This window comes from Mirounga angustirostris, unplaced genomic scaffold, assembly GCF_029215605.1.
Source record: "Mirounga angustirostris isolate CCGP_5_RB_7025 unplaced genomic scaffold, mMirAng1.0.hap1 SCAF_6, whole genome shotgun sequence".
Taxonomy (NCBI): domain Eukaryota; kingdom Metazoa; phylum Chordata; class Mammalia; order Carnivora; family Phocidae; genus Mirounga; species Mirounga angustirostris.
Window position 1 is genome coordinate 60,687,591 of NW_026991714.1, and position 14,708 is coordinate 60,702,298.

Sequence of the window (14,708 nt, forward strand, 5' to 3'; positions counted from 1 at the left end):
TCCTTAGGTCTTTCTGAATAAAAAGTACTGACTTAGCTACAGTTAGATCTTATCCAATCTCCCCTAACATACTTCAGGACACTGTCCCTCTCCACGAGTTTCAAGTTTTACAAAAGTGGGGGAAACCACAGTCAGCCTAACAAACGAAATAGGCAATTTTCATGAAAAGCAAAATCTTTTAAGTTCCTGAGAACCTTCAACCCCACCTGGAGGCCTGAAAGCAGATCGCCACACAGCGGTGATAAGAAGCCACAGGTCAGAGGCGACCATCAGCAGCCGCCTGCTAAGGGGCAGGGGCGGCAGCGGCCCTCGCCCCGCCTCCCAGCCCGGCACAGTCCCCAGGGCAGCGGCCAGGGTGGGGGCCTCCGCACCGGCAGGAGCGCAGCAGTAACCGCCGCCGGGGCGCCCCCCACACCCCACCCGCCCGGGAACGCCCGAGGGAGCCCCGCAGGACCCTCGCCGCCGGATGCCGCCCCTGCCCCAGCGCTCACTCGGGGCGCAGGCGGCACGGCGAGGCCCGGAAGCCAGCCACGCGGGCACGCAGCCCACGCCGGGCTCTGCCGGGACGCCCCGGGAATCCCTCTCGCCTGCCCGGCCGGCGAGCGGAGGGCTGAAGGTCACCGCTGGAAGGCCGGGACTCGGACGGCCCGCGCTCACCATTCGGGCGAAGTTCGGGGGCCGCAGTGGGAGGACGGCCGCCGCTCTGAGGCCGGGAGCTGCGGCTGAGCCTGGAGGCCGCAGGAGGAGACGCGAGCGCGCGAGGAGCCGGACGGCGCGATACATGGTACGACGGGAGCCTGGGTAGAATTTGGGGGTGGTTGAGGTCACGCCTCCGCGAGAGCTGTCAGAACCCGTCCCGCCCACGACGCCTCACTCTTGTCCAATCAGCAGCCCCAAGCCCAGCGGGGGGGCGGGACCAATCGTGAATGGCCAGTAAAGAGTGAGGAGGCGGGCTAACTTCCTTGTTGTGGAGCGGACCCTTGAAGCCCTCGGATTCATGGGAAACTCGTTAGAGAGGAATTATGGGAAAGGAGGTTCAGGTTACTCTTTGCAACCGTTTGATCGCTGTATGAGGCGGGAGGTCTGGAGAATTAGCTAATGAATGAATCCGTGGTTTGGTCAATGACATATTCTAGAAAGAAGTATTTATCATGTAATCACTCATTACTGGTTCTCTCTTTGAAATCTTAAAATTTCTTCCAGATTACATCTTCCATATAGAAATTGTGGAAATCGAAGCAAAGTATAAACGATGAAATAATAATCTATAATGCCGACACTTAAAAAAGTCATTTTGAGGTCTCTGCAGTTTCCTTTCTCTTCTAAACGGGTACACTTAAGAACTGTCTTTTAGGGGCGCCTGAGTGGCTCAGTTGTTAAGCGTCTGCCTTCGGCTCGGGTCATGATCCCAGGGTCCTGGGATCGAGCCCCGCAACGGGCTCCCTGCTCCGCGCGAAGCCTGCTTCTCCCTCTCCCGCTCCCCCTGCTTGTGTTCCCTCTCTCGCTGTCTCTCTCTGTCAAATAAATAAATAAAATCTTAAAAAAAAAACAAAACACTGTTTTAAAGTGTAGTGAGGAAGATGTCTATAATTATAGGTGATTTTAAATTTTTGTTATTTACATTTACGTTCTCCAAGTTTTTTGCATTGATAATATATACATATTCACATTAAAGGCATATTGTTTTAGTATAATAGGATGACAGAAAAGCACGAACTGATAGTAAATTGCTTCTGACCCACAGTTTTATCTCTTCTTGCTTCTCTTGTCTGTTGCTTGAAACTAGATGACAGTTAATGATGAAAGAAAACCATTGGATGATGTCTAGAAGTCGAAAGTCCAGGACCTGGAAAGCCAAGCTTATAAGAGTTAGTCTTTGCCAAACCTCTGGGTAACACTGCTTAGGTTATTTTGTGGCTTATGAATTTGACTCATATATATTTAAAATATGAGAATTTAAATGAGAGAGCATGATAGTTGCACTGCAATCAAAACTCTAAAACCTCACCTGAACTCTTTAAACCTCAGTGTCTCTTCCAACTGATGATTCAGAAATTACTAGAATACTTGATGAAAACGTGAAACCAACAGTTACTTAGAAGTTAGAAAGTCATGGGCGACTGGGTGGCTCAGTTGGTTAAGCGACTGCCTTCGGCTCAGGTCCATGATCCTGGAGTCCTGGGATCGAGTCCCGCATCGAGCCCGCTTCTCCGTCTGACCCTCCCCCTTCTCATGTGCTCTCTCATTCTCTCTCTCTCAAATAAATAAATAAAATAAAAAATCTTAAAAAAAAAAGTTAGAAAGTCAGGACAGAAGAAATTCAGAATCAAAAGATAATGCAGTGGTTCTAGGAAATAATGAACCACCTATCCCACATGCTTAGGCTTCTCACCATTAAAAGGCAAACAACACAAAGTTTAGTGTGAAGATAATAGTGTTAGTGTTGTCAGCAGTTTGACAGAAAACTGCAAGAACATTTACTAACTATCACTTCCCAGAAAATGCTAATGTTTTGATGCATTTGCTCCATATCCTTTGTAAAATAAAAGAGATAACAAATTACTGATATTAGAGAGGCATTTTCTTCCCATCCTCCCAGAAACTATTATTTTGCTCCGTATCCTTTCAGTTCACTGGTGTATTTTTTGCCTTGCATATTGATATGCAAAATCAATGGTTTTAAAATTTTTTAATTTTACTGTTCTTTAATGGAACTGTTTTTGAGATCTAGCTATGATCTTTTTTTTTTTTTACTTTTCTCAGTTTTAATTTCTAATATGGTAAATCTTGGTGATATAATCCACATAAAGAAAAGCTCTTGGGTTGGGGGGCGCCTGGGCGGCTAAGTCCACTGAATGTCTGCGTTCGGCTCAGCTCGTGGTCCCAGGGGTCCAAGGTTCGAGCCCCATGTCAGCCTCCCTGCTCAATGGGGAGACTGCTTCTCCCTCTTCCTCTGCCTGCCACTTCCTATGCTTATGCTCGCTCGCTCTCTCTTTCTCTGCCTCTAGCAGAAAGAATATCCCCACAGAGTCAGGAGATCTGAGTTTGAGACCTGCACACCCCTTCTGACTTGCTCGGGAGACTGACTCCAACACTGTATCATCATCTCTTTGTACCAGAACCATCCCCTGGCCTTCCACCCAACCTCTGACCTAGCCATGATCTTTTTAACTTACCTATCACAGGGGTTTATTACATTTTCTTTATCACATTTTCTTTTTTTTTTTAAGATTTTATTTATTTATTTATGAGAGAGAGAGAGAGAAAAAGCAAGCAGGGGGGGAGGGGCAGAGAGAGAGAGGGAGAAGCAGACTCCCTGCTGAGCAGGGAGCGGGACTCGGGACTCAATCCTAGGACCCTGGGATCAGGACCTGAGCTGAAGGCAGATGCTTAATGACTGAGCCAACCCAGGCACCCCTCAATATTGATATTTCTATGCTAGTTGGTTATTATTTGCCTCATGCATGTTTCTCATTTTATTTTGGATAATTTTGTTTCATTTTTTTCTTTGAACATATCTCCTGTTTCCACCACATGGTTTAATATTTTTAAATACAAATTGGTAGACTTTTAGCAAATGGTCTATTTTAATCCTTTTCAACAACCACCTGCTGATACATGTTACAATCCAGAAAATTTTCTAAACATTTTATGTATTGTTTTTTTTTTTTTTAAGATTTTATTTATTTATTTGACAGAGAGGGACACAGCGAGAGAGGGAACACAAGCAGGGGGAGCAGGAGAGGGAGAAGCAGGCTTCCTGCTGAGCAGGGGGCCCAATGAGGGGCTCGATCCCAGGACCCTGGGACCATGACCCGAGCCGAAGGCAGACGCTTAACGACTGAGCCACCCAGGCACCCCAGGTATTAATTCTTTTAAAAGTCAAAGCAGCCCTGCAAAGTAGGTCCTATTATTCCTGTTCACAGAAGAGAAAATTCATGCTGAAGAGTATCCAACTAGGCCACAATCTTAACTATTTTACACGCACATTTTGGGACTTATTTTCTATATCATTATTAATATTTCTCAGGAAACAGGACCTGGTACCACACAATGATTAAAAATAATTGATTAAAAAATAAATGGGTTTTGGCAAAATTTATTTTCCAAATAGGGTCACAACAATATCTTCCATTCCATATGGCCTTCTACAGGGTGAATTTGCCACAGGAGAGTCTAAATATCCTCCCCTTTAATATTGGCAGGCCTTATGCCTTGCTAATAACCAACAGAATCTGAGAAAAGTGACTGCTAAAGCTAGAATAGAAAAGATCGTGATTCTTCCTTGTGGTTTCTTGACATACTTGTTCTGTGGTGAGCCAACCACCACGTAAAAAGGTTGGACTACCCTAAGATAGTCATGCCAGAGAGGCCATGCATGGGCATTGCAGCCAACAGCCCAGGCTCTCCTCCCAACTGACAGCCAGCATCAGTTCTCAGCCTTGTGGGTGAGCTGTCTCAGATACCTGGCCCAGATGGACTTACATAACTGGAAACCCACCAATAGAACAGATTCCAAGTTAGACAATCTAATTGTTGTAATTTTATTTCTCTTCTGTTCTCTTGGTTCTGCCCTTTTGTTGCAGAATTTTATCAAAAAGATGTGACTGCTGCTTGACCCATGAGCTAGACCGGTGTACTTGGAAACTCTTCCCCTCCCCTGTCCTTGGAATGTCTCTCCTGCTCCCAGAGCCTGCTCCAAGGACACAGCCTTGAGATGGTGATGTGTTGAAAACACCCTCATGGTACACATGACTGAGCCCACTTAGGACCTCTTTATGAACTTTTAAGATTTGGAAGGTGGGTGTGGGGATCCATTAGTCTTGCTGCCACTCAAGACAAACCTCCTATGTGAGTTCCCTTTGCTATACTCAACATAACATGGTAATACAACTTTTCTAGAATTGTCTTTCATACAAAAAGTTTTCATTTGATTTTTTTTTAAGATTTTATTTATTTTAGAGACAGAGAAAGAGTGATTGCATGCATGAGCAGGGACAGGGGCAGAGGCAGAGGGTGAGGGAGAGGAACAAGCAGACCCCACACTGAGTACAGAGACCCACTTGGGGCTCAATCTCATGACCCTGAGATCATGACCTGAGCCAACCAAGAGTTGGATGCTTAACAGACTGAGCCACCCAGGTGCTCCCCGCCGCCAAATTTTCATTTGATTCTAATGGACAGTGTTGTTCACTGAAATTTTTAAAGAGTAGAGACACTCATATGAACACATTTACAAATATTTATTTACTGAGCATATGTTTGAAAGTTCTTGCTTTCCCACTTTTTATATCTTTTTCCTTTCTTCATTATACTTTGTCACCTTTCCGCAACAGAAATATTAGAGTGGTATAAAACTTAGATTATAAATTAAACCTTTTGCTCAGCATTCACAACATTATGTCCTATTTTCAGAATCTCAGCGGACTTTGACTGCCATTCCCAAGTGAGTTTCATGGTTTAGTTCCAGTCTGGGCTGAATGTGGTCTATAGGCTTACTTGTCATTAAGAGAGGAACATTTTCAATTTTATTCTTCATTCTCATCTCTAGTCAGCATCTTTGCCTACATCAGGAAGATCAAGACTCTTCATATAAGGAGTCATGTGTATAAATCCCTGTTTGCTGGCAACCCTGCAATGTAGTCCAGGGATATTGGATTGCTTCCTCCTAGTTGGCACTCTGCTACCCATCTAGCCCACCTCTTTCTAGGTCTCCAAGCCCAACGAGTTATCTCTGCCTTGTTTGCTGTTCTTCTTAATCGCTGGGAATATTGCATATTTGTTTTATAGAACTCATAGAATTAAATTTTTAAAAGTTGTAACTGGTTATTCTAGACACTTTTTAAATTTCCCATGATCTCTGGTAAGCCTGTTTCTCAGAGTAGAGAAAAGGCAGTCATCACTAGGAGTTTGTTAGGGGAGGAGCCCAGCTCATCTTCCCATGATAATTTGAATTTTCTAGAACTGGAATTATGGCTTCATATATAAACTCTTTTTTTCCTGTTTTTTAAAATATGCTTTTTTTTGGTTAATTTCTTCTTATTTTCACTTAGTTCACTGTGTTGTATGTGTGTGTGTTTCCCAATTTCCTGACTTGAAATCTAGTTCAGAGTTTCTGCAAGAGTGGGATGTATATCAATCTTGGTACCCTGGTGATTGTAGGTGGGCCAGGAATGTAACATTAATTAATATTGATCATTATCCCATTTTTTATTTTCTTTCAGCCCTACCCATTTAGTAAGAAAGAGTCTCTTTTTTTGGTGCAGGTGTATATTTTATACCTCTCTAACACTTGCTAATATCTTTTTGTAAAAATAGAGGGAAAGTCTTTGGTGAAACTTTATATCTATATAGCTATATCTATCTAAGGTATAGAATTCAGCTACAATTTCTTTATTTTTCTATTTTTTTAAAGATTTTATTTATTTATTTTAGAGAGAGAGAGTGCACAAGCGTGCGAACGGGGGAAGGGCAGAGGGAGAGGGAGAGAATCTCAAGCAAACTCCATGCTCAGCATGGAGCCCAACATGGGGCTCGATCCCACAACCCTGAGATCATGATCTGAGGGGAAACCAAGAATTGGACACTTTACCAACTCAGCCACCCAGATGTCCCTCGGCTACAATTCCTATGTTTCCCTTCTACTCATCAATGAAACCAATTTTTCATTTGCAGCCATAATATAAAGTTACATTTTTATTTAAATAAAATGTACATCAATTTGAAACAAAATATTAAGTATATTATTATGACGGTGTTATGCCATAATTGAAATTTGGGAAACAATGGCTGGTTCATTTATTACATTACTTAATAATGAAAATGTAATATAAATACCTTTAAGTTAATCATTGACACTATATATTTTCAATTTAGGATACAACGTTTTGTCCATGTGAAATAAGTTTTTTATTTTATGAGACATAAATTAATAAAATTAGAGAAACAGTTCAGTATGTCCAACATCCCAATAACTTCGATAAACAATGTACAAGAAACCATTGAACAACTAAATTTAAGAAAATATCTTAAGACTAGCAGACCTGAGTTTTCAGAGTAAAAGCCTACCAAGTGCCCAGAACAACTGGGAACACAGGACAGAATAAGTCATATCAATGAGAAATGTTAGAACACTGAGAGCAAAAAGAAGAGTTTCTAGAAAGAAAATCAAACAAGCCCCCTCATAAAGATTAGGAATCGTTACGACTTCTCAATAACATTGGAAGCTAGAGGGCAGTTGACTAATGTCTTCAAATTGTTGAAAGAAAATTATTTCCAATTTAATATTCTATACCCAGCCAAATCAAGTGTAAGGATAGAATAAAAATATTTTCACATGGGCAAGGTCTCAAAGAATTTACTTCCCATCTATCCTTTTTCAGAAAATCCCCAGAGAGAGTGTTCCACCAAAACTAGGCAGTAAGCCAAGGGAGAGGCAGTCATGAGCTTCAGAAAAGAGAGTCTCCAACATAGGCAACATACATGGAAAATTCTCTAAATGAACGTATGACCACTTGCACATATCATAAAGAGCAACCATAGCAGGCTGAAGCAAATCAGAGCCTCCAGGAGATATTTCATCCAGAATACAAAATGTTTAAAGCCTTGAATATATATTCATGAAAGATTTAGACAACTGAGGGAGAATTTGGAAATTGAATTTCTGATAAGTCTTAGAAAATTCAGCAAAGAAAAAAAAAAGACAACTATTAAACCAAGAAATAAAAATAGTTGTATTTTTCAGGAAAGGAGAAATAATCATTATTAAATTTGAATGGTCATAGTTATAATAAATCAAATATTGAATATTGACCTAACCAAAATTATGATGTAATATTAAAGGAAAAGAGAGATGAAAACACATTAATCCTCATTTCTGATAGTGGGAAGTCATGACCTACAACCACAAACTAAAAGAAACAAGAAATAAGTACTGGAATGTTACTGAGGAGAGTCCTAGACATATACTTGGAACTGGAAATGGTGGATCTGTGTGGGGACAAATGGCAGAGGGGTAGAGAGCGATCACTGCTTATGTAGAATGTCTTGAAGAACTTCTTGATTCTTAAAACTATGTGCATATACAATAACCTTGAAAAACACCAAAATTAGCAATAACAACACAAGCTAACCTACTTTCTCCGTTTCCAAAGAAAAATAAAGGAAAAAAAATCAATTCTTCTACTAATGTGCTGGATTCCATGACATTGTTCCTTAAATTTTCCACCCTCTTCCTTCTGTCATCAGTTTCTCTTTATTGGACCATTGCCAGAACTAATACTGTAAACTTGCTGCATTATTCCTCATGTTTAAAAAACAAACCTGCCTTGAACTTGAATCCCACTTCAGCTACCTGCCCATTTCTAGGACATACTGTACTCATGCACCGTCTTCACCGCTTCACCTCTCATTCTCTCAATAGGAGGGTCTGCTTCAGTCACCGGCTGCCTTCAGTAAGCATCACTGCACTGATACTGCTCTTGTCAAGGTCACCAATGCCTTGCACTAACCCCAGTGCAAGTCCAATGGACAGTTTTCTGTATTTTCAGCAGCACTGATGCAACTGACACGCCTTCCCCTTGGAACTATCTTTCTTGATCTTTGTAATTTTGAACTCTGCCCTCTGACTTCATTGGCCACTTCTTCATACTATTCTTTGCCAGCTCTTCACTTATCAATGAGGAAGTGACTCAGGGCTCAGTCCTAGAAGAGCTTTCCTTTTCTTTAAAATTTTTTAGTAGATCTCCTGTACAGAGGGTTGATCTAACCATAATCTTAATAGCACGTTATAGAGTATAAGGTTCAGTCATATTTGATTTCACTATTTTTTTCCTTTTCTATTCATCCCCTACACTTTTTCTCCTTTTGGTCCCCAGAAAACTACTATAATGTGTTTATTTCTATCATTTTATTCATATGTATTCTTGTAAAATATGTACAGTTTTCTGCATTTTAAAAAATTTTGTGTAAATAGTAATGAAATACACATGTTACTCTCTTTCTCAACCATCTTCCCAGCCATTCCTCTATAATGAAGTGAGTTATCCATTTGCATGATTTTCATTGCCATCTTCATGCTGATGTACTTGATGCCCCCAGACTTAATTTTTCCAGCCTAGACTCCTCCTCTGTGTTTCAGATTTATGTATCCAACTGTATAATTAATATCCCTATTTATTTACCTAACTCAATACTCATATCTCAAACTTGATAATACGCCAAAGGATAAGTCTTAGTTGCCATCCCCACCCCATTTTTTCATACTCAGTAAATGGTACTACCATTATTCAAGTTAGAAACCTGGGAGTCTTCTTTGATTTCCGAACTCTGCTCCCATTCCCCAACCAATGCAGATACTGTGCCCAATTTACCAACAAATCCTGGCCATTCTACCTCAAAATTATATCTGAGTCCATCTACTTTCCTCCCTCTTCACTTCCACTATTATCTACTTGCTAATGAAACAAGTAAATGAACAGACCAGGTTTCATATAATAGTACATTTCATGTACTAGTAAATGTAATAAAAGAAGCAAGCTGGAAGATGTTTAGAGAAAGATGGAGGGGCACATCTTTTACAGGGAGAGATCAACCTGAGGATGTTGTGTTTGAGCTGAGACCTGAACGCTGAGAGGTAGGCACACAAACACAGAGGAGTGTTCCAGGCAGACAACTGCAAGCGTAGAGGCCATGGCGAAACGAATAAACAATTATTGAGCAAGCCGAATTCGTCAAACAAATATTCTGTCAACTTCAACTGTATGAGGATGATGAAAACAGCAAAGCAAATACTGTATTAATTAATCTCTGCTAAATTTTAGTTTTTTTACAAACTTTTCCTTTCCCCAATAATAGTGATTTGTTAGGTTTGTAAATACATGCAGAGAGAAGTGGAAATATTCAGTGTCTCTTATAAAGCATACCATAAAGTATGCTTCTCTGGGAGTCATTCTGTTGGAAATGACCTGTTTTAGGGATTAACAAGTAACTGAATCCCCATGAGGAGGACACAGCAGTTACCCCATAAGTCCCTAGCTTGTCCCATAGCGTCAAGTTCTTCAGACTCAGAGGATGGGGGAAAACCAGTTTCTTAATTTCTCTTCACCCTCAAGAAAAAGCCCTCCAGAGAAAGAAGGTATGATAATCTTTAACTTTCCTGAGGCCTTTCTAAGGCAACTCTTTCTACCTGACTTTTAGGAAGAATAGAGGGATAAGTACATTCGCCCTATTACAGGGACTGGGGAAATTCCTGGAAGTTATAGTACAAAGTAATTTTATCTGTTCACTAAGAGTGAAATGAGAAAAGAGCTAGGACTTAGAGCAAAATAATAATAATTGTTACCTATCAGTCTGCCAGCATGTTGTTTACAAGCTACAAAGAAATGTGTGATTCATTGCTAATCTCTTTTATCTCATCTACTTGCTTGACACATGTTTCTTTGGCCCATAACTGGAAAGTAATTTGACCCGCCTCATAAATAATCTAGAAATGTCATAGAACAACATCTATGAGCATCCTCATAGTCAATCTCAATGTCATAGATCATTTTAACTATATCATTTGTGAGGTGAGTCAACAATGTCATTCATAACAGTTAAAGTATCAAAATTTAAAAGTTATTTTTTAAATAATTAAATAAATTAATAATTAAAGGTTATTCAGATAATAACATACTATCAGATATGCTTCTTTGAATAGAAGAGAAAGGGTATGTTTCCAGCTATTACAGAGAATTTCATATAAACATCAGGATATCTTATCTGTGCCCAACTGCCAATATGCCATGAGTTTGTCTTCGGGTGAATAACATTCAAAATGGGCATATCAAAATGTTGTGGAAAAAAAGTTTTGAATCCCTAGGCTGAAAGAGAGCAAACAGAATGAAGGTCACTAGTTTAGTCTCATCTGGGCCAGTATAGATACCAAAGGAATAACTTTTCTAAAGACAGACAGATCCTGCTAACTTTACCCAGCAAATAAGTGCTGGATCATCCACCGTAAAATGGCAGAAGCAAAAATAAATCCTCTCTAAAGCAGTATACTGATATCTGAGGCTTCGAACTACTCCTATTTTTTTTCTTTCAAATACAATTTTGAGCACTCAGTTTAAAATGTGCACGTGGAGGGGCACCTGGGTGGCTCAGTCAGTTAAGCATCCAACTCTTGATTTCAGCTTGGGCCATGATCTCAGAGTCATGAGACTGAGCCCCGCATTGGGCTCCACGCTGGGTGTGGAGTCTGCTTGGGATTCTCTCCCTCTCCCTTGCCCTTGGCCCCCCCCCCATGCTTATGCTCCCATGCATGCACTATCTCTCTAAGAAAAATAAACAAACAAACAAACAAATAAATAAATAAATGTGCACATGAAAATTAAAAATCACGGGTATATACCCACTCCCCGAAATAAGTAAATAACCATCAAAACAAACCCACAATAAGAATTATAGACACGGGTCCTAAGGCAATCATGTTTGTTAAGTTACAAAGGACAAGCTTGAGAATTTTGGCAAGGCTACTAGAAATAAATACTAGAAATTAAAAATAGTGCAATATGAAAAAGAACCAAATAAAAATTTCAGAACTAAAAATTACAATAGCCAAAATTGAGACCTCCCTGGATGGGTTTATCAGCCGATTAGACACAAAAGAAAAGAGTTGGTAAATTGGATTATGTGGATTACCAATCCACATATTTAAGAAACCCAATGATTCCCTACTGGGATACGTAATCTTTACCTATTTACATCTTAGTGAGACTACAGAAAACCAAAGACTCAAGTTAAAAGATAACAATTATAGATTGAATTTTTAAAAATTTCAAATGAATGCTGTTCCCAAAGGACACATTAAAAACAAACAGATACAAGAAAGCTGAAATCGAAAAGTTGGAAAAGATATAATAGGTAAATACGACACAAATACAAAAAAGTAACATTGATATCAGGCAATTAAATTTTAAGGCAAAAATCATACCCTGAGATAAAAATGTTCCTTCATAATGATAAAAGCTTTGTTTTGCCAGTAGCATATAGCAGTATTTTTTTTTTTAAGGAAATCTTTTTTTTTAATTATGTTATGTTAATCACCATACATTACATCATTAGTTTTTGATGTAGTGTTCCATGATTCATTGTTTGCGCATAATACCCAGTGCTCCATGCAGAACGTGCCCTCTTTAATACCCATCACCAGGCTAACCCATCCTCCCACCCCCCTCCCCTCTAGAACCCTCAGTTTGTTTTTCATAGTCCATCATCTCTCATGGTTTGTCTCCCCCTCCGATTTCCCCCCCTTCATTCTTCCCCTCCTGCTATCTTCTTCTTTTTTTTTTTTTTTTTTTAACATATAATGTATTATTTGTTTCAGAGATACAGGTCTATGATTCAACAGTCTTGCACAATTCACAGCACTCACCATAGCACATACCCTCCCCAATGTCTATCACCCAGCCACCCCATCCCTCCCACCCCCCCCACTCCAGCAACCATTAGTTTGTTTCCTGAGATTAAGAATTCCTCATATTGGGCGCCTGGGTGGCTCAGTCGTTAAGCATCTGCGTTCGGCTCAGGTCATGATCCCAGGGTCCTGGGATCGAGTCCCGCATTGGGCTCCCTGCTCGGCGGGAAGCCTGCTTCTCCCTCTCCCACTCCCCCCGCTTGTGTTCCTGCTCTCGCTATGTCTCTCTCTGTCAAATAAATAAATAAAAAATCTAAAAAAAAAAAAAAAGAATTCCTCATATCAGTGAGGTCATATGATACATGTCTTTCTCTGATTGACTTTTTTTGCTCGGCATAATACCCTCCAGTTCCATCCATGTCATTGCAAATGGCAAGATTTTATTCCTTTTGATGGCTGCATAATATTCCATTGTATATATATAAATATATATATACCACATCTTCTTTATCCATTCATCTGTCGATGGACATCTTGGCTCTTTCCATAGTTTGGCTATTGTGGACATTGCTGCTATAAACATTGGGGTGCATGCACCCCTTCGGATCCCTACATTTGTAACTTTGGGGTAAATACCCAGTAGTGCAATTGCTGGGTCGTACAGTAGCCCTATTTTCAACTTTTTGAGGAACCTCCATACTGTTTTCCAGAGTGGCTGCACCAGCTTGCATTCCCACCAACAGTGTAGGAGGGTTCCCCTTTCTCTGCATCCCCGCCAACATCTGTCGTTTCCTGACTTGTTAATTTTAGCCATTCTGACTGGTGTGAGGTGTTATCTCACTGAGGTTTTGATTTAGATTCCCTGATGCCAGCTGATGTTGAGCACTTTTTCATGTGTCTGTTGGCCATTTGGATGTCTTCTTTGGGAAAATGTCTGTTCATGTCTTCTGCCCATTTCTTGATTGGATCATTTGTTCTTTGGGTGTTGAGTTTAAGAAGTTCTTTATACATTTTGGATACTAGCCCTTTATCTGATATGTCATTTGCAAATATCTTCTCCCATTCTGTTGGTTGTCTTTTGGTTTTGTTGACCGTTTCTTTTGCTATGCAAAAGCTTTTGATCTTGATGAAGTCCCAAGAGTTCATTTTTGCCCTTGCTTCCCTTGCCTTTGGTGATGTTTCTAGGAAGAAATTGCTGCGGCTGAGGTCGAAGAGGTTGCTGCCTGTGTTCTCCTTCAGGATTTTGATGGACTTCTGTCTCACATTGAGGTCTTTCAACCATTTGGAGTCTATTTTTGTGTGTGGTGTAAGGAAATGGTCCAGTTTCATTCTTCTGCATGTGGCTGTCCAATTTTCCCAACACCATTTGTTGAAGAGACCGTCTTTTTCCATTGGACATTCTTTCCTGCTTTGTCGAAGATTAGTTGACCATAGAGTTGAAGGTCCATTTCTGGGCTCTCTATTCTGTTCCATTGATCTATGTGTCTGTTTTTGTGCCAGTACCATACTGTCTTGATGATGACAGCTTTGTAATAGAGCTTGAAGTCCGGAATTGTGATGCCGCCAGCTTTGCTTTTCTTTTTCAACATTCCTCTGGCTAATCGGGGTCTTTTCTGGTTCCATACAAATTTTAGGATTATTTGTTCCATTTCTTTGAAAAAAGTGGATGGTATTTTGATGGGGATTGCACTGAATGTGTAGATTGCTCTAGGTAGCATTGACATCTTCACAATATTTGTTCTTCCAATCCATGTGCATGGACCGTTTTTCCATTTCTTTGTGTCTTCCTCAATTTCTTTCATGAGTATTTTATAGTTTTCTGAGTACAGATGCTTTGCCTCTTTGGTTAGATTTATTCCTAGGTATCTTATGGTTTTGGGTGCAATTATAAATGGGATCGACTCCTTAATTTCTCTTTCTTCTGTCTTGTTGTTGGTGTATAGGAATGCCACTGATTTCTGTGCATTGATTTTATATCCTGCCACTTTACTGAATTCCTGTATGAGTTCTAGCAGTTTTGGCGTGGAGTCTTTGGGGTTTTCCACATAAAGTATCATATCATCTGCAAAGAGTGAGAGTTTGACTTCTTCTTTGCTGATTTGGATGCCTTTGATTTCTTTTTGTTGTCTGATTGCTGTGGCTAGGACTTCTAATACTATGTTGAATAGCAGTGGTGATAGTGGACATCCCTGCCGTCTTCCTGACCTTAGGGGGAAAGCTCTCAGTTTTTCCCCATTGAGAATGATATTCACTGTGTGTTTTTCCTCTATCCCTATACTCTGAAGAGTTTTGATCAAGAAAGGGTGCTGTA

General features: G+C 40.3%; 1 protein-coding gene across 1 annotated transcript in view; it reads left to right on the forward strand.

Moving 5' to 3' along the window:
• The first annotated feature begins 248 nt into the window (after positions 1-248).
• The window catches only part of KMO (kynurenine 3-monooxygenase), a 71,321-nt gene continuing 56,861 nt past the window's right edge, over positions 249-14,708 (forward strand). The window contains 1 exon segment of the mRNA XM_064594397.1: positions 249-784. Within this exon segment, the coding sequence (XP_064450467.1) occupies positions 467-784 (318 nt within the window). The 5' untranslated portion in view covers positions 249-466.